General features: G+C 46.5%; 1 protein-coding gene across 2 annotated transcripts; it reads right to left on the bottom strand.

The window, feature by feature from the left end:
- Positions 1-1,029: 1,029 nt before the first annotated feature.
- C5H1orf94 (chromosome 5 C1orf94 homolog) lies at positions 1,030-18,604 on the bottom strand. Of its 2 annotated transcripts, none has more exons than XM_077337491.1 (6): positions 18,211-18,604; positions 6,467-7,137; positions 5,826-5,995; positions 4,427-4,504; positions 3,239-3,423; positions 1,030-1,444 (listed from the first exon to the last, which is right to left on the bottom strand). In XM_077337491.1, the coding sequence occupies exons 1-6, from the start codon at positions 18,486-18,488 to the stop codon at positions 1,369-1,371; spliced, it is 1,458 nt and encodes a 485-aa protein (XP_077193606.1). In that variant the 5' UTR covers positions 18,489-18,604; the 3' UTR covers positions 1,030-1,368. The 2 variants fall into 2 exon arrangements, with proteins under 2 accessions (XP_077193606.1, XP_077193607.1); XM_077337492.1 differs by having other exon boundaries at positions 4,427-4,501.
- Between the last annotated feature and the right edge of the window lie 2,042 nt (positions 18,605-20,646).

The following is a 20,646-nucleotide window of genomic DNA, read 5'->3' as shown; positions in this document are numbered from 1 at the left end:
ATCCTTAATAAGCCAAAGTGACCCAGAAACCTTTATAGTAGGGGTGGCCAAACTGGTTCTCCAGAAGTCCATGGACTACAATTGCCATGAGCCCCTGCCAGCACATGGACCTCTGGAGAACCACAGTTTGGCCATACCTGCTTTATAGGGATCAGGGAGCATCACCTGGTCTATCAGGGGAAGGAGGAATCCGTGGCTGATGCAACTGATTTCCCTACATTTCATTCTAAACCGAGAGACTGAACCTGCTTCCATAGTGTTTTTACCCTCAACAAAAAGCAACATGTTCTTTACTTTTTGGTGGGAGCTGCCATACAACCTTGTCCTAATTCCAAGCATGATTTGTAGGACTCTTGGGGTTTCCCTGTTTAAGAAAGAATGTGGGGGATCAAAGAATGATTTCCTTTGATCCAGCTTAAACAAGGCAATGCCAGGTGGCTGTGCAGAAGTTCTGGCCACTGCCAAGATGAGGCAGGGACAGTGTTAAGTTCTGTCTACAAAATGGCAGTGTAGCTTTGCACTGTGAGAAGGGGGAAAGGAGGGTTCTGTGGCCAGGGGGTCCTGGACAAGTATCATATGTATTTGAAGGAGGAAATTCGTAGCATCAGAAGCAAGTGGCCCAGAAATGGGGCATCCGCAACCCATCTCTCTGCTGACTTCCACACCACTTCCTGCTGCTTCCAAAGCAGGGGCACCCCTTCACAAACCCCATGTGGACGTAGCCTGAATCTGACACAGCCCATTCTCAGTTGGAAACATGCTCATCTGCAGTGCTGCCAGGAATTTGGGATGCAATGCATGGTGAAAAGCACAAAGACTATTTCCCCCCCTCTATGCACGCCTGCCTATGCATGGTGATTTTTTTTCCTACCAAAGATGAGGGATGGGTTTCAAAGATACGGCGTATCAACCTCCACAGCATGTCAGCCAGCCACTGAATTAATCTCACTTTGGAATACCAGCTTCTGAATACCCAACAAGAGTTATCACCTCCAGAAATTTCCAACTGTGAACTTTCTCTATCAAGCCGTCTTTATTACAGCAAAATTCAGTTTTATGCAGCACAGGTATTGGTCATAAATAAAGTTTTAACATGTCTCTTTCTCTCTCTCTCTATCCTAAAAAGAAAAAAAAAACAGATAACTTTTTAAATGGGTATTTCATACATCCCAAGTAAACAAAATTCTGCTCTGTTGGAAGAACTGACAATGCATTGATCCTCCTTGCTCTGAAATTATGTGGACTCGCTTGGAGAATGATTCTTTAACTTCAGGGCAATTTTTTTCAAATACATGTCCTTGCAAAATTCCAAGCATTTCTCATTGTCCTCACAAGATCCATATCTTCAAAAAAAGTAACCAAAAAGAGTTAAAAACTGTTGCCGCCTCCATTGGAAGAGAAATAAGGGTTCGTTCTTACAGGTCCAGCAGTGGTGGTCGTAAACCTGGACATAAAATAAACAGATTGTCTTATTAAATAATGAACAAAATGCCAGCCGGGAAGGCACAAATCCACTCTGGAGTAGGCTCTGAATATTTATGCACATCAACTTGTTCATAAACAATATAGGGGTCAGCGGTGAGTATTAAAGTGTCCAACATTACAGATCACACCAGCAGAATCACACCAGGGCTAAGCAAAATTACAGAGTCAACTGGCTACAGTCAAAGTTGGCCACAAGGGAGAAAAATCGGACCTGTTTCACTTCTTTGGGTGTCTTAAAGGAGCAGATGGAATCCCTGACACACTTATTAAAAAGATATAGAGAGCCTGTTTTTGGCAAACTCAGCACAGAAGAAAGGAAAGCAAAAAAAGTTTCACAAAATAATTCTTTCTTTTAACCAATCAATCTTTTAATGGCACATAAAACATATAAAAATATTCATTAAGTACAATATAGAAAGTATAAATATAACAAGCCACTTTGCTAGCTGTTATCAGGCATTGGTAACAATAGAATTAGCTGCACATCCATCCATTTGCCATTTGTGGCAGGCATAATGCGTCAGAAAATAAAAGTAGAAAGAAATCCCAACACTGGCCATCAGCTTCAGGATGTTCATAGGAGTTCCGAGGTCAGAAATGAAGGGAATATCCTACTCTAGGTTATCTCCAAACCCAACCCCTCGCCCTCCATCCTATTTGCCATGGAAGCTAAACTTGTGTAACAGTTAAAGTGTTAGTTCAAGATCTGGGAAATCCAGGTTCAAATCCTCACTCTGCCATAGAAACGTCATGGGGAACCTTGGGCCCCTAACACAGTCCAGCCTAACCTAACTTGCTGGGTTGTTGTGAGGGTATAACAGGGGAGATGAAAACTATGTATGCTGCTTTGGGTCTCCCTTGGAGGGAAAGGCAAGATATAAATAAAGCAAATAAATAAATGTTCTAATTTCTGTTCCTCATTTATTGCCACTAAAGCAGATTGACATCCTATTATCACACATGCAAAGGGTGGAGTGGGGAGCATCCTTTTGCTACTTTGATTATGGGTATATATTAATTCTCCCCCCCCCCACACACACACTCATAATATGAACAAAAGCTTGGTGCTATACTATCATTAAACATGTGCTACCAGGATGTATGAACCAATTGTATTAGGCTTGTAATTTGTCTGCCTCTGTTAGGCAACCCCTCCCTCTACCCCAGTCTCAGCCTCAGCCCCTGCCCTTGAGAAATTAAGCAGTGGACTAAAAAAATGGCCAGAAAATGGCCTCAATGATGGTACTCTAGGAGTTCCCTCGTGTCTCTATGGTCTTTACCACAGAGATAAGGGGAAATTCCTAGAGAATCAACTGGAAGTGATATTGCTATCTCCGCAAACTCCGATCTCCCTATTCAGTGCCCTCAAAATCTCCCATCATTTATTGAGGCAGTATGAACAACCCTAAACCTTATGGATAATGTCAGATTGCCCTGAAGTTGGTCAGCTTTCACAATGTCACAAAGCCAAACCAAACTGAAGGCTACTCTTCCTACTCATATTGAATCGGGGAACATTTGTCAATGGGTTTTGTAAGCCCCCTGAATGACCAATGGAAATCAGGGATGTTTCAGAGATTTGATACCATTAGCATATACCTCTGTAAGTAGTCATACAGTATTTTAGAGTACCTTTAGCATTAAAAAACTATTAGTCCCATATGGGTTGCTTTATCACCATCTGCAAACTGAAACAGCTTCCCAGCTGTGACCTGAATATCATGTACACATCGTCACTATTGAGCATACTCACCCATAGGAAGGAGAAAAGGGGTATTGTGGTCCATCGCCTGCCATGGCCGGGGGATCACGGACAGTGTTGGCTGGTTTAGCCGGAGTCCTCTGCTGGTAAGAATAACCAGGCTGAACCAGTGGAATGTAGCTAAGCACAGGTGTGTAAGGTGAGCGGAAGATTTGCTGGGGGTTGTAAGGAGTTACCTATTGAAGAGGGAAAACATATAATTTGATGAAGAATCTCTTAACATCAGGATTGTCAGGGAGTGTGGCTGAACAAAACAACACATGAAGATAAGCAGTTGCCTTATACTCAATCAGACCATTGGTTCACCAAGGTCAGGATTGTCTTTTCAGGCTGTCAGGAATTCCCTAAGGCCTCAAGCAGAGGTCTCTCCCATCATCTGCTGGCTAATTACTGCAACTGGAGATGCCAGGAATTGTTCCTGGGACCTTCTGCCTGCCAAACAGATGTTCCATGTCTGAGCCACAACCCTTTCCCAGACATCTGCTTCTTATACAGGAAGTTCCAGAGCCAGCTCCCAACATCTCCAGGTCAAAGGATCTTAGGTAGAAGGGTTGGGAAAGACCAGGGACTGGACCAGGACTTTCTGTACTTAAAGGTATACCACCAAGCTGCCTGCCACCCCTCACTCAAAGCACAGATCCTTATGACACTGGGTATGAAGCTGTCTTACACCGAATCACGCTGCTGGTCCATCTAGGCTAGCCCAGTAGTCTCTACTCTATCTGGCAGGGTCTTGGTTGAAGTTTTCTCCCAGCATCTGCGACCAAAGCTCCTCTAGTGGAAGATGCCAGGGACTGCACCAAGGGATAGCACTTTTTAAGTTGGTGAAACCACTTTTTGGGATTCACCAACTCATGCTTTCAAATGGCAGATATAGCGAGCAGTTTGCTGGCTGGATGCAGGAGGTTGGTAAGCATGACGCCAAATTTATGGCGTGCAGAAAAGCCCTGAGGAATGTTTCAGGGAGTTCTCAATGGAAAAAAAAAAGGTGAGAAAGGCTGTTCCAGGAGATCTCCACACGGTGGATGCCAATCCCAGTAGACTACCTGTGATTCTCCTCTAGGGCCTGAGGCAGGGAGATGTATCCAGAGCAATGAGAGCCGAAGCAGGGACATACATTTCCTCTGCCCAACTCTAACTCTCTCCGTGCCATAGAAGAGCTGCTGAAGCATAAAATACCTGTCTGGAGTAGCATCCCAGCTGAGGGTGTAACGTCTGCTGGTACGGGATCCGTCCTCGTTGCTGATACAAATTCTGCTTAAAAAAAAAAAAGATTGCACAAGGCAGGAGATGAAGACAGAGGATTACTACCCATGTATTCAAACCCTACCCCCAAAAGCCCACACAGGAAGAGATAAGATACAAGCTGTTGTTTTGACAACTTTGACTTCCCGTCTCAACTTGATGGGTAATTCAGCCTTTCCCTTCAACTGACTGATCGATTAATGGATGAATCACATTTGTACTAACTGGCGTTCTTACTAAATGCTCAGGATGTGCTTTTTCAGAGATCACTAAATGAAAAACAAGGACAGGAGCTCCCGGTTGCTTGAAGGCCTTCCCCGAAGGGTTATCTTCTAGGGCAGTGGTCCCCAACCCCCGGGCCGCTTTCCTCTCCTCTGTTTTATCCACACAGCAACCCTGTGAGTTAGACTGGGTTGAGAGTACTTGACTGGCCCAAGGTCACCCAGCAAGCTTCCCTGGCAGAACGAGGATCTGAACCTGGTTCTCTCAGACTCTAGTCCAGCCTTTTTCAACCTTTTGACCAATGAGGAGTTCCTGAAATAATTTTTCAGGCTTCAAGGAGCCCAGGAAGTGATGTCTAACTCACAGGGTTTCTGTGTGGATAAAACAGAGGAGGGGCCGGTGAATCTGCTTTGGCCCAAAGACATCTAAGCAGTTTCCTGGACCAAGGTGGATTCAAACCCACCGCGAGCCAGTTCTAGGGAGTGGCGGTAATATAAATCTCATAATGGATGGATGGATGGATGGATGGATGGATGGATGGATGGATGGATGGATGGATGGACAGACGGAAGGACAGACAGAAGTCTTCCCTGCCCTAATATGTGTTGGGAACTGCCCTGCCTCATCCTTGATTGGGGAAGAAGACTCTCCAAAGGAGAAGTTCTCGCCAAAGGCTGAAGAGCCCCCCCCCCATGATCCCCCTATGCCCAATGCTTCCTGCACAACAGCTCTCCAATCTAGTTTGGGATGTTTCTGTATGGCCCCTTGTGACCCAGCTTCTTCTCCTATGCTAAGGATCAGCTACAGTTTCACCAAATCACAACTCCCCAAGTGGACACCTCTTTCCCTTAGTTGACCTTGTGTAGAATGGGACAGTATGACACTCTCGATATCACACTATACTGGCTCTCCATACAAGTGGCAATCCCCCATCTGCCTTGTTTTGCCTCCTCTCCAATGGGGGCTGATCCTTGCAGCAGGAAGTGAATTGTGTTTCTAAATATGGAGTCACTACAACCTCATAGTGATCTCTACCTCCTAGTTTGGTGCCAAGACCCTGCCTTGAGGTTGGAGATCCCTTCTCAGCTTTTGATCAGTTTGGTAACTTTACCTGGTACTGTGGGAAGCTTGAGTGATTTGGGAAAATGGGAGGCGGGGGATAATTCAGGCTCAGCCACAGTGGCTGCTTCAGTGCGGTGGTTGCTGAGGTTGTCGGGAATCGCGGAGTGAAGATGTTCCCATTGTACTTCAGATTGTTCTTATCCATGGCTGCTGAAGGTGCTGTGGGAAGTTCAAACTGTTGTTAAATGAGTTATCGCAGATGCTGGGCTCTGTGTATGGTGACAGAAGGTTAGAACTTGACGAATCAAGGAATGAAGCCTGGTAAGATATATAGGAGTTTCCTGATGGGGAAACAGTTGTATACCATCAGCTTCTGGGCCTGTACTGCCACTAACTGGGTCCAAGACAAGGCTGCCCAGGAGAGGACACTAGCTGTCTTCCATGCCACTGATGGCTAAGAATGAACTGAGCCCCTATGGCATATCATTATAGGCTGCCCAAACACACTGCTTGACCCAAGAACCAGCCCTGGCTTGGACTTTGGACAGCCCCTTTGTGAATGACTTCTCAAATCTCATGTCACTGGCCATAAGAACTCCCTGGCAATGTGTTCTACAACTCAAGTTTAACTATCTGTAGCCTAGCCATGACCCCCCCCCCTTTCATAGTAACCCTTCTGGGAATCCTTACCATTGTTTTGACAGAGTCCATCAGCAATCAGTTCAGGTTCCGTTTTTGAGCAGATCTTGGCAAACACTGGAAGCTGCTTCTTCTGCCCGGTTCCTTGACTTTCGGCTACCGTCGTTAGTGGGGCCGGCCTTGTGCAACTGTCTTTTTGGGCAGCAGGCCCAATCATGTTGTTCTGCAAGAGGTCTTTGATCAACTTGGTTTCTTCAGCCACCATCTTATTGTCCAGAGCTTTGGCTGCCTCCATGCGTTTCAGCGGGAACTGTGCCAAGAGCTTGGCGATCTGAGTGTTGGAACCCATTGTGTTACTGTTACCGCCATCTGCATTTTTGGCACTCTTGTAGATGTATTTTGCAGGCAGCAGGATGCCTGTGACGGTGGACTTGGTGGACAGCTGGACATCACAGATGGACTTCAGTTTCATCTCCTTTTTGTTTCCAGTGAGTGCTCTGCAGACATTTTGAACCACTTCCCTCTCCTCTAATGTCTGGTCTCCATCTGAAAATGTGATCAGATTGTTATTAGATGAAGCTTGAACTGAAGGAGCAGGGGTGGTCTTGTCATCTTCCAACCTCTGTAGCTCTAATCCAGTTGTGTTCTCCTGGGTGAGATTCAAATATTCTTGCTCAACCAGCAAGGAAATTTCATCTTTGCCAATGCTGGTTTCCAAAGATCTGCAGGAAAGAGAGAAATAATCCATCAAATCGACATATATGCCCAAACCAAAAGGAGCTTGGGAAGGGGGACACATTACAACATTGGTCTTCAGCCTTTTCAGATCTGGGAGCCACCTTTCAAACTCAGGAGATAGCATGGAACCTCCTGAGAAGCAAGTGCATGACATCAGAGTCATGTGACAAGAAGAAGGAATCTCACTAGGGTCAAGGGCTGAATCATGGGCAGCCAAGCAAAAGGAGACAGGAAGCCCAAACCAAGCAGTCATAGGTATGCCTTACTTAGGAACAGGCCACAGGTGAGAACCATGGAGGGATTCTCTTCTTTGCTGCTGTTCCATCCTGCTCTCTTTCTCAGGAGGCAAGCACAGTGAAGCTGAAGGCATGACACCCTTACTTTTTTAGGTATATGCACTAACAGCAGGTCCTTCCAAAAAGCAGCCCTCCTCCTACTCCAACACAACTCTAGAGAGAATCAGGACCACCAGAAAGGGGATCTGTAACCCAGTTTTCGGTCATGGATGGTCAATGGTTCAAGAGGGGTTGATAAATTATTTATAACTAATGTATTCCCAATTCTTATTCTCCACTCCCCTTAGAATTAGCCCTGGGGTTAGTAGAGAACAGCAGAGGGCATTGCTACTGAGAAATTCCAAGGCCTCACTGCTTGAAAAGTACTATGGACAACATCTGGTTGGATTCCCACTTCCCAATGCCTCCTCCCTCCCCACCTTCCTAGCATTTTTCAACAACCACATGAGTTGTGTTGTGCTGTGTAGACTTGCCAATTTGAGGCCAAGGAGAAGGGGCCACTCTGAAGGGTTTCCCAAATGGGTGGGTGTTAATTCATTTTTAATATATTTTTTAAATTTGTCACACTTTGTTAAACAGGTGATCTGACTAGATGTGGTCATGTCAACCTCCCACCCCCTCCCAAAATGGCCAGTGATGGACCTGGAGGGGGTGGGAAGGCATGTACACAGTGATGCTTCCCAATCATATTGTGCATGATCCCACCACTTCTAGGGTTTCTCATTGCCTGCAGAATGTTTCAGGGTAAAAAGTTTCTCAAGGGTAAAGAAATTGAGAATGGCTAGACTAGGCTCTGGGAGACCTGGATTCAAATCTCCACTCTGTCAAGAGGGTCAAGCTACAAACAAATAACATAACAAAATAAATATTCATTATAGAGTGTGCACATATAAAATTCAAAACATTAGGGGTCTGAATATGCACAAATTACAAGCATCCCTAGTGGATGAGTATCTAATAGGGAAATTTTGGGTTGAGTCTGTTCCCCTCTCCTGTTGTTTGCTTAAGGCTCCACTCTGCCATGGAAGTGCTCTCAGTGACCTTGGCCAGCCACACCTCTCAGCCCAGCCAACTTCACAGGGTTGTTGTGTGGATAATACGGCAGGAGGAGAGAAGAATGTCCTAAAGCTGCTTTGGGTCCCCGCTGGGGCGAAAGGCGGGATACAAATGAAGTTAATCCATAGATAATTGGCCACTTCGGCCATCAGGAGGATGGGGCAGTAGCGTGGACTCAGTCACAACCTCTGAAAAGGGCTAATACCTTGCATATTTTTGGACAGTCACTTTGCACCCCCATCCCAAATTGTGACCAGGACGGGGGCCTCAACCCTGGTATCCACTTTCAGGAAGGAAGGAAGATGTGGCAGTGGGAAGTGTTCGTCGCCACGGAGCCCACAGAATGACACCTGAGAAAGGGGCAAGCTGCGTGCCCCAAGAGAGGGGCTAACTGGGGGCTCCTCATCAAGGCTTGGGACTTGCTTGCGTGGCTTGTGGGAATCGCTGGGAAATGTTATTTCAAGACTGTGAAGGCTCAAGGGGGTGGCAGGTTACAGTGGATGAGCGATAGGGTTGTGAGTGTCCTGCATAATGCAGGGGGTTGGACTAGATGACCCATGAGGTCCCTTCCAACTCTATGATTCTATATTTTACAGCACAGGGCCAGCTGGAGTCCCCCAGAACTTTCTCAACTTTCCTCACTTATTACCAGGCGCCGCAAAGAGCTGACAGGCGGTTTTCCTCTCCCCTTTGTTTGTCATAAGCACCAAGGACAGAGAACAGCTGGCGTGATAAACATGCGCTACATATGTACTGATCTATACATATAAATATCGTGCCAAATTCCTTAGTAAACTGCATATTACTTAATTATCTCCAATTATGGTATCGCTGTGTAATTAGAGCCGTCTTTATTATCCTGCAAATTGAACAAATCTCGCAATCCTTTTCATTCCAACCGCCCCTGAAACTTTGGTGCTTCTCGAGACAAACAGACAATCCAAATACGCACTGCATATGGATCGAGAATTTAAGATGTATTTTAGGAACATCAGTGGGAAGGGCTGGGGGAGGGGGTCAAGGCCTTATGTTACACACCCGAAAATGTCTCGGTAAAATTGTCGAAGATCGCAAGGTCACCAACCTCCAGACGGGGCCTGGAGATCTAGACACTGTCTGGTCTCCAGAGTTACAATGTACAGTCCCCTTAGACAAAATGGCTGCATTGGAGATCAGAGTCTACGGCATGGTATCCCACTGATGCCCAACGTCTCCCCAGGCTCTGCCCCCAAATCTCCAGGAATGTCCCAATTCAGAGTTGGCAGCCTTAAGCTCAGCCATACATGAGAAGGCAATACTGAGAGGCCAGATCTGGCCCAAGGAATGCCAGCTGCTGACCAGCCCAACTGTGTCTGTCACTCTGAGATCCAGAACTGATCACAGAGATAGGGTTGGATTCAGATGAAACTGGGCTTTTCCACTGTTTCCCCCTTTCTGCTGTAGAGACCCTTCCTGTTGTTCCTCGGGGTCCCTCTGACCTCCAGGAGCAGCATATCAGAGAGATCATTGGGCTGCATTCCGACAGGCACCAAACTGCTTAAAGAATAAAATAGTTTTTTTTCATTCAGAAAAAAACCCCCAACTTTGTGTAGAAAGAGAAAGAAACCTAGTTGTTGTCTGTAGTTATTCTGGAGGCAATCAGAGAGGAAGTATGCTTAAAGGAGCAGGAAGTCTCCCACTGAGCCAATTAGGAAACTGGAAAAATATCAAGAAGCTGCTGATCTGTTAAATATACATCTCCTCCGATGCCCCCTGCAGGACACTCTTTATATTCTGCTCAGTCATGTATACTGAAGATCTTGCATATTCCAAAGTAAACATCTCTTGCCTTGAAACCCTATAGGGTCCTCATAAGTCAGCTGCCCTCCAGTTTAGTGTAGTGGTTAGGAGTGCGGATTTCTAATCTGGCAAGCTGGGTTTGATTACCCGCTCCCCCACATGCAACCAGCAGGGATACCTTGGGCTCGCCACAGCACTGAGAAAGCTGTCCTGACTGACCAGTAATATCAGGGCTCTCTCAGCCTCACCCACCTCCCAGGATGTCTGTTGTGGGGACAGGAAAGGGAGGGCGAATGTAAGCCGCTTTGAGACTCCTTCGGGTAGAGAAAAGCAACATATAAGAACCAACTCTTCTTCTTTTTCTTCTTCTCTTCTCTTCTCTTCTCTTCTCTTCTCTTCTCTTCTCTTCTCTTCTCTTCTTCTCCTCTTCTCTTCTCTTCTTCCCCTTCTTCTCCTTCTCCTCCTTCACCATCACCCATCTCAAAGAAGCAACAACTGAAGCGATCTTTGAAGCAGTGAGCTCCCCTCTAAATAATTCAAAGAGAATTCAGAGGCTCCTGTTTGAGAGAATTCCAGGGGAAACTGATGTTATGCTGACTATCATCCTGCTGAGTCATGAGACCATTAGGAGGCAGGTTAACTCCTATGTCTCACAGAACTTGGGGTCATTGGATATGGGACTTCCCCATTCTGACGCATCCCCGATTCTTGATCATGCACTTGGCCTTAGGAAGCTCTAGTATGAGAGAGGTACTTGAGACAAGCCTGTTGCTACACCTTGAGAGAGATTCTGCAAGCTAGTGAATTCTTTTTCTCAAAACTGCAAAACAAATCTTGAGATATTTCACGTTCTTTCTCAGGTACCACTCTCCATGCGGGGTCGAGAATTCTCCTGGCATCTCAGCTGACCTCCAGACTGTGGAGATCAGATTCCCCAGAGGAAGCAGCAACTCTGGAGGGCAGAGTTGAAGGGAAACACCCCACTGAGCTTCTTCAAGCTCCCCAAACTCCATCCTCTCCCAGCAGCCCTCCTAAACCTCCAGAATCCTCCCAAGCCAGCAAGGGTCGCCAATTCTAGAAGGGGAAATAGCTGAAAATGTGAGGATGGCACCTGGAGCGGACGATGTTTGGGGAAGGACCTCAGCAGAGTACGAGGCTGTCAAGCCCATCCTCCAAAGCAGCCATTTCCTCCAGGGGAGCTGATTTCAATAGTCTGGAGAGTTCCAGGCCCCATCTGGAGGCTGGCAACCACAGGCAACCCTAAGCTCAGACACTCAGTCCCATGTGGGAGAGGAAATGGGGGATGTCAGGAGGCATCGGATTTAAATGGATTTCTCTCGGCATTTGATAGTCTTCTGACCTTGGCAGCCAAAGCATCCCTTGCAGACCCCTTTGTTGTCTAACTCCCCCTCCCTCCAAGAGCAGGTTTTCTGGGAGTGCCCCTCCCCATTTAGATCTCAGCCCACGCTCACCTGCCAAGGATAGAAAGTGCCTGTTCAATTTGTCAGCTGCAGTAGCATTTGGGACCAAGATTATACCTCGTGCCCTTTCGCTTGATCCGGCGGCCTTTAATTATTTTAACATATTGACTTATGCAAATCAGATCCACCAAGTGCAATCTGAAAGGGCTTTGGAATCATTTAAACAAACACCAAAGAATCCCTTTTCTGGTCTGGCTTTCTGTTTTGTTTTGTTTTGAAACCCCAGCGGGACGAGAATTAGAAATATGCTAGCACTTCTTCATATTCCGTGTCAACATTATTTTTCATTATGCTAAAGGCTGAGAGGCGCCACTCAACACCAGGTGTCCCTTCTGGCCCCCAGTCATTATCCTCCCCTTAGTCTGACTGTCGAAGTCTGTTTCCCAAATGTTCGATACCAGCAGTGCAGATCAATGGGTGCTGGTCTAATAGCATCCCAAGCTACAAGCTCACCTTTTCTAAAACAAGTTGAGTCTTGGTCTTTTGCCAATTAGCATGTTTTGCCAAATCCTCACAAAATGATCCTACACGTTATGGGGTGGAAGGATCAGCATGGGACAGCAGATCTGTGTTTCCCTGTATGGTCACCAACAACCTAGAGGGAGGTCCCAACCATTTAACAAAGGAAGAGGAAAACCTGGGTTTTATACCCCGTTTTTCATCACCCAAAGGAGTCTCAAAGCAGCTCACAAACACCTTTCCCTTCCTCTCCTCACCACAGACACCCTATGAGGTGGGTAGGGATGAGAGAGCTCTGAGAGAACTGCTCTGGGAGAACAGCTCTAACAGGACTGTGACTGACCCAAGAGCACCCAGCTGTGTGCTTGTGGAGGAGTGGGAGAATCAAACCCAGCTTGCCAGATTTGAGGCCACCCACTACACCAAGCTCATTGGGATATTTTTTACCAGGTGATGCTACTGAACTTCTGCACCAGGAAAACTGTCACACACTGTTTTTTAAAGTGGCAAGATATTCTTCTCCAGGCCTGTTGGCAACCCTTATTCACATTACTCTTCGCTTCCCTTCCAGAGTCATGTCTCCCTCTGTCATAAAGATAGAGGTACATCTGGAAACTTCATGATAGAAAGTCTGTTGCTAAGAAAGACTGGCTTGACCAGTCTTAGGATGCATAGAGACACCCCCCTGCCGCCACCAAAGCATCACTTTCCCACCATTTGCCATTCCCATGGCAGAAAGGATCTTATCTTCAAAGGGCAAACAGTCCAAGCAAACCAAGATCTCCATTTTACACCAAAAAGGTGGCCAGAACTACTCACTAGAGCCAGAACGTGCAGAATAAGAGATAGCACTGTGAAGGACCCTTCCTACTTCCTGGGAACAGGCACTGCACAGTGTGTGTGTGTGTGTCTATTCAGAACCATACAAGAGGAAGATGGGAGGGAAAACAAGAGTTCAGCCCAAAGGCTCCTGGTACTTCAGCTTATTTTGTTCTTGGATCCATGGCATGTCGTAAGGGACAACATGACATGTACATTTTCAAAATACATGTGTAGCAATTAAAGGTTCACAGTGACCAACCTCTCTGGACTACAGGAGATGGCTGTAGCTCCCTGGCAGAGCATCTGCTTGGCATGCAGACGGTCTCAGGTTCAATCCCCAGCATCTCCAGTTAAAAGGATCAGGTAGGAGGTGATGTGAAAGACCTCAGTCTGAGACCCTGGAGAGCCAGTGCTGACTTCGATGGACCAAGGGACTGAGTCAGTACATGAGAGGACGTGTGTTGTGGTAGTTAGGCCTGGGAGACCCAGATCTGGATCCCCGCTCTGCCATGGAAGCTTCTCCGGGTGGCCTTGAGCCAGTTGCATCCTCTCTCAGGTTTACCTACTTCATTGACTTGCTCTGGGGATAAAACGGAAGGGAGGAGAACAATCTAAGGCCCAGCATTTCTCAACCAGAGTTTCATGAAACCCTGTGGTTTCTTGACAGCCCTGGAAGGGTTTCCTGAATGGGAGAGGGTGTGTGTGTGTGTGGGGTGTGTGTGTGTGTGCGTGCGTGCGTGTGTGTGTATGAGAGAGAGAGAGAGATCTATTGGGTGATATGACCATATATGGTCATGTTGGCCCATCCCTCTCTCCCAAAACTGCCAATGCTGGGCCTGGAGGGGGTTGGGAGGGGAGGGGCCCCAGGTGGGCATGTACACAGCTATGCTTCCCAACCACATTGTGCACAATCCTGCCACTTCTGGGGTTTCTCAAAGCCTGAAGAATGTTTCAGGGGGTTCTCAATGGTAAAAAAAAGTTGAGAAAGGCTGATCGAAGCTGTTGTGGGTACTCCTTGAAGAGAAAGGCACAGTACAAGTGAAGTAAAATAAAATGAGAAAAACATGGACTAAATTTGTGTTGAAACATCAACATTTTCTACTCGGTTCCATTTTAAAAAAACAACAACACCTGGATAGCGAGTTGCCCCTAACCAATGACTGCATTTGGGAAATTTCCCATAAACTACCAACTTCAGGGGCATTTAGAAAATGCTGCCTGCCTTTATTTTCTCTCTCCTTTCTCTACCCTATCCTCCCCAACATTTTTTTCATCAGATTTTGTTACAGCTTCTTCCTGCCAAATCCAGGATTTCTGAAGAGCAGATGTTTCCAGCCACCACCTTTTGTGTTGTGATTTTCTCCTTTTGAATGCTCTTTTCCTCCCCCCTTTTCTCCTGTAAATATTTTGATTGGTTTAAACACAGACGCTGCGGAGGGGACTTGCTGCTGGCTGGGAGCGGCTTCCGAAATCGCAGATGAAGGTGAATACCGCAGGGAGATGATTTTCACCCGGAAAAACAAACCATTGCTTCATTACCCTCCTCTTCCCTGAAGGTGTTATTGAAGCTTCTTGGTTGGAGGGCCAAAGCAGATTGAAGGCTGAACTTGGAAACATCCTCAGCCCCATCAGTCCTTTCTGTTTGCCTGTTAGGTACGTTTGGAGGGTGAAAGTTCAACCATTGGGGAGTAGCCACTTTTAGAATGCTGTTTTTGCTCTCGGCCATGACCAGGATGGGCCAGGCTAGTCTGAGCTCATTAGATCTCGGACTGGTCCTTAGATGGCAGGCCACCAAAGAAATCCAGCATTGCTTTGCAAACGCCACAACAAAACCACCCCAAATTTGTCTTTTGCTTTGGAATATTCAAGATCTGTAGCATGCATGATTCAGCATTATATGAAGAATATCCTGTAGGGAGCATTGGAGGGGAGGTGTAGTTAGTACAGCCTTTTCCAACCTTTTGACGGTGGAGGAGCCCTTGAAATAATTTTTCAGGCTTCGAGGAGTCCAAGGAGTGGTGTCAGCTGGCCACACCTCCCTTCCACAGCCACTAGAAGTGACGTGTCACCAGAAGTGACATCATCACCCACATTAACAAGCGGGCTTAAGGAGGACTGAAGGGAGAGAGACGGGAGGTGGTTTACAGTGGAAGTAGCCATGCAGGCTCCATTCCCTCCCAAGTGCAGACACCACTAGAGAACTCATGCTCAGGAGGATGGGAGGGGGGACAATGAAAATGGCTGGGTCTCTAGCATATGGCTACGTTCATTAGGGCAGGAGGGGGAAAGCCATGGACCATTCAACTCCTGAGATCCCTGGAGCCTTGGTTGGGAATCCCCGAGTTAGTATATTTAGATTAGGAACTTCCTAGTACTTTGTAAATAATCTCCTCCTGTGCTTTGAATGGTTCATTTGGAGACCCTCCTGCTCCTTTGAGCACACTTTCTCTCTGAATTCCACCAACAACAGTTAGTCAGTTAGGACTATCTCTCCCTTTCCTTCTTTGCAAAGTTGTTTCTCTTCTCAGTAAAACTATTCTTTATGTAGCCAGTGCTTTATTTCCCCTTTGCATATTTAAACTCTGACATTTGGGTTCTGGGCCCAGCATCTGCCTTCATAGATGAGTGAATTAAAACATAGATGAGGCTTTCTCGGCCAAGGTTTCGTGAAACCCTGGGGTTTTTTTGACAGCCTGGGAAGGGGTTTACCGAATGGGTGTGAGTTAATTAATTTTGTATATATATTTTTTCAAAATTGGTTAAGCATTTATCAGGTGATGTGAACATATATGCTGATGTCGACCTGCCTTCTCCTCCCAAAATGGCCAATGGAGGGGGTGGGAAGGGGAGGGGCCCTGGGTGGCAGCTATGCATCCCAACCGTGTTCTGCACGATCTTTTCACTTCCATCATCAGTAACAGGGAAGAGCCCGGTGGAACTGTTAATGGGCTGGAGACTCCACACCCTTCTAGACTAATTGCACTCCAACCATGATGCTACAGCGATGGCCCCAACTGGGTCCAGGCCACCATCACACAGGCAACCAGAGCCGTTTCCTATAGCATCCAAGCCTCTGACGGCCACAACCTCCACCGGCACGTGGACCAGGTACACGAATATGGACCAGCCACCCAAGACGCACCACCAACAAGCCCAGCAGCCTCAGCCACTGTCTCAGATGCACGATAGCCCTTCCTGCCTGTCAACAGCCAGAACTCATCAGCACAGACACCAGCCGAAGCAAAGGCCATCGTCCCTGGGGTTCCTGTATCTACGCAAGGCGTCATCCAGCCAGCTCCCACACCAGAGCTATGCTGATCTACACGGACTTGCAGGGCACCCTGGTACCTTCAGAACTTTGTCCACCACTTCTTAAGTGACTATCTAAGGGGAGGATGTTGTGTATTCACACAGGACTGAGCTTGAGGTCTGAGGTAGGATTCTAGTAGCCTCAAAAGCAGCCAATGCGCTTCAAGGCTCCCAGTCGCAGGAGCCAATCCTTTTAAACGAATGAAGCGCCTCTGAGCCTATCGGGCTCAGCCACGGGAGATTCTATTGTTGCTTCAACGTTTATAATTTGGGGTTTGTTCTCGGGGGTTTGTCATGTTGCTTCCTTCAACATGCACTCTCCGCGGAGATCAATACAGAGCTGTTTGTTTGCCTAGTCGTCTGGCGTTCATCCTTGCAAATCCACATATTTTACAGATAGGATACATGGAAGCAGACCGGGCAGAGAATACCAACGAGAGGAAATCAACTGGCAGACATTTATTTTTGTATGGAGATGGAGATGGGGTTGTCAGCTGGACAGGTAGAAAACAAGAGACTGTGGCCATATCCTCCACAAAAGCAGAATTTGTGTTGCTGGCAGAGGCAGGCCAGCGACAGAAGTGGATATTTCAGTTGATGCAGGACTTTGGAACTGAAGAACCCAGACCCGTACAACTTTTGAAAGTAATCAGGGATATATAAGGCTTGCACTGACCCAAGGAGATAATTCAAGGACTGAACATATAGTTGTAAACATTACCTTGTAAGGGACTTGCAGAAGGAAGGGCTTATTGAGATGCAGGATTGCCCCATGGAGGGCATGGTTGCGGTTTTTCCTTTTGGTGCCTCTGAAGATCTTTGCTGGTGTAATTTGATGTAAATCTTCAAGGGGGAGTACATTACTGGAAACATTCTCTTTCTCCTCTCTCAGGAGAGGGATAGGCCCCTAATTTCTGCAATAGGCTGCCTGGGGAGGTGAGAAAGGCTCCCCCTCCCCCCACATTTCTTTCATCCCACAGAATGAGTAAAAGAGAAATGTTCAGGAGGACATTTGGGGAAAGGGACTAGGAATGCAGTATAAAGGACAGGCTCAGGAGGGAGGCTTGTATGAAGGCAACAGGATTGTAGCTTATCTCACTGTTCAAGGTAAGTATTATCTTGTTCTTATTGCATGGGGTTCTGCTTTGATAATCCGTTCTCTGCACTGTTTATGGTAGGTCACTGTCATACCTTAAGAGTGGTTTATAATTTGCATTGTTTCCTAAGAGAGCCAGTGTGGCGTAGTCATGAAACTAGGACTAGGATCTGGGAAATCCAGGTTCCGGTCCCCACTCTGCCATGGAAGAAGACGAAGAAGAAGAGTTGGTTCTTATATGCCGCTTTTCCCTACCCGAAGGAGGCTCAAAGCGGCTTACAATTGCCTTCCCATTCCTCTCCCCACAACAGACACCCTGTGAGGTGGGTGAGGCTGAGAGAGCACTGATATCACTGCCCGGTCAGAACAGTTTTATCAGTGCCGTGGCGAGCCCAAGGTCACCCAGCTGGATGCATGTGGGGGAGCGCAGAATCGAACCCGGATTGCCAGATTAGAAGTCCACACTCCTAACCACTACACCAAACTGGCTCTCACTAGGTGGCTTGGGGCAAGTCCCAAACGCTAAGCCTAGTCTACCTGATTGTGAGGGTAGAACCAAGGACGGGAGAAAGATGTTAGCTCCCTTGGACCCCTTGGGGAGAAAGGCGTGATATCAATAAAATAAATCATGTGTAATCAAACCCATTGAATGGATGTCTCATTGGGGGTTGAAGGCCTTATCTTTGTTTTGTCATCCATCTTGAGTCTCAACGAGAATGGCAGAAAGTTAGAACACAAAATAATTTTTAAATGACTCACTCCTTTTGAGAACTGCTACCGGCACCACCGTTGTCCTCCACGAGGGTCTCTGAAGATGGGATAGCCTGGCAGCTAAGCTGAAGAAGTGGCGAAGACGATCTTGGCTGGAGCTCCTCGGGAAGGCCTTGGACCCTTTTCCAGATATCATGACAGGCTTTATCTAAGCTGTCAAGGGGAGTGTTGTGATGGATCCAGATGTGTCTCGGGAAAGGGCCCAAGGGGAAAGGGCCTTTGGGGCCGACGGCCGGACACGGAAGCCCACTTCGGCCCGTCAGCATCCTGCCTGATGCGTTGGCAAGGAACTGGACAAGAATGCCAGAAAAGACAAAAGAAAAACAACAGGAGAACGGTTCACCCTCCTTTGTGTGGGTATATTGCAGTTTACTGCCTAGGCAGCCAAGAATGGAATGTATGGCAACGAACCCTGGTAGCCAAGTAACCATAGAACCCTCGTGGCTCGGCAATTCAGAAGAAAGATAACGGCGGGATGGAGTTACAGCGAGTCCCAAAAATCCAGGATTAGTGGAAGGAAGGGATGACGACTGAAAAGCATAGGAATTGCCCCTGAAGGATATCATTTTTCTGTTTTCTGAGGAAGTGGGCTTTTACAGGGTTGCCAGCCCCCAGGTGAGGCCTGGAGTTACCCAGGAATTACAAGTCAGCACCAGACAGCAGAGATCTATTTTCCGGGGGGGGGGGGGGGGGCAGGAATGGCAGCTTTCAAATAAAGACTCTAAAAAAAAAAACACAAAAAAACCCAGTGGGATGCATTCAAGGCACTCCAGAAATATTGTGCATAGATTAACCCTTTTCAGGTCAAAATGTCTCCAGAATGGAGGAAAGGGGAGAAAATATTCCAAAGTTAAGTAGCTGCGTTCCAAACTGAGCAGAGGTTTGCAGGGAGGTGCTGGGTAGTTGTTGCTCATGGGTTCAGGAAGGGGCAGAATCGACCCAGGACCAACTAGGGGCTTCAAATTCACAGTGCCTCTCCCAAGAATGTGAAGCTTCACAAAACTTGCTGGGCAAGTAGGGGGGCATCCCAGGAAGAGGAGCTGCAAGTCAGAGTATGCTATGTCTACATTTAGAATGCTAAAATATTGTTCTGGAGTGCCTTTAACACTTCTTACTGCGGTACCATTGTGCAATAGATCACTTCAATGTGATGAAAGTCATAGGACATACTCAGAAATAACATAGTAATTATTTTTGCATTTCATAGCATAGCATCAGAGCTTTCTAACTCCTAAAAGAGTCTTTTCATTTTCAATATATGTTCATCAAAGGATTTGCCTTCTTGGATTCTCCTTCTGTACAGTTTCCTAATTAGTCTGGAGGAGTAAGTCCATCCCTTTTTAATGAGAGCTGACTCCAAAACCTTTAGCATATCATGGGCGGACTTTTGTCTTAATAAATCAGGGTATTCAGCTATACTCACACATGAGATGATAACTGTAGAGGATTTTGCATCTTTCTCTGTCCAGTTTTCATATTCCTGCTTGAGCTCCTGCGAACCACTTACATCTGGAGCTACAGAAGGTTCTTCTTCCACAATCTTGATTAAATTCTCTGCTCTCAGCATCAGTTTCAGGCCTCCAACCCTGTCTGTAAGTTGTCCTTTTTCAAGCAGGTGAGTCCTACTCTCAAATCTGACCTGCCAGTTTCACTCATGGCTGCACAACTATAGATGTCAATCTGTGCTCTTCAAAAAGGGAGAAAGCAAGTTGATTTCTCTGTCTAATGACTTCTACCAAGCAAGCCTCTTGTTACTAGACTGTAAGGAGATCACCGTATGTCAGAAACTTCAGCTGCTTTTTTGCAAAAAAATCATAAATTCATTAAAAATATGGTATAGGCTGAGCCCATAACCTGAAGGATATTAATTGGCATGGAACACTTCGTGAATTTAAGGATGAAGAAGATTGGATTTAAAAGCTCTTTATCAGAGATAACACCCCCACCACCTTCCAAGTTGCAAAATACTGTGCAATTTTAATTAAGATCACAGCAGACAACTAAGTATAGCTGTTGTATAGGGGTTTTTTTTCCCTTTGGGATGATCTGTTTTATTAACCATTAATTTTATTCTAATTTTCAGTTTTATAATTTTTGTTATGCAGGTGCGAGGGCGGGACATTGGAGGCACAATGAGCATTGAGCTGTCTCAAACGTTTCTGGAGTGCTGGTGAGTTGCCATTATTTCTCGCACATTGCCATGCACGCGATAATGCCCAATGTTTGGGAAATCCCTTACACGTCTTCATTTCTCAAATATTGTTCCTGGGTGTCTACAATGCATCTCACTGTTCTTTGTGGCTCTCTTGTTTGTTTAATGCCTGTTCCAAGTAGTTCCAGAGGCATTTTGGCCCCATAACAGGTTAATAAAGAGTTGAGAGTTACACTTCTTCATTTCTAAAATATTGTTCTCGAGTGTCTGTA

This window comes from Paroedura picta, chromosome 5 (genome assembly GCF_049243985.1).
Source record: "Paroedura picta isolate Pp20150507F chromosome 5, Ppicta_v3.0, whole genome shotgun sequence".
NCBI lineage: Eukaryota > Metazoa > Chordata > Lepidosauria > Squamata > Gekkonidae > Paroedura > Paroedura picta.
This window is presented reverse-complemented; position numbering and strand designations above follow the sequence as displayed.

Coding starts and splice junctions, on each gene's coding strand:
- C5H1orf94 (XM_077337491.1), bottom strand. CDS start 18,488: ATGCTGACGGGCCGAAGTGGGCTTCCGTGTCCGGCCGTCGGCCCCAAA. Junction 5,996..6,466: donor TGGACTCTGTCAAAACAATG/GTAAGGATTCCC, acceptor AACTTCCCACAG/CACCTTCAGCAGCCATGGAT. Junction 3,424..4,426: donor TGGGATGCTACTCCAGACAG/GTATTTTATGCT, acceptor CCTCTTCAATAG/GTAACTCCTTACAACCCCCA.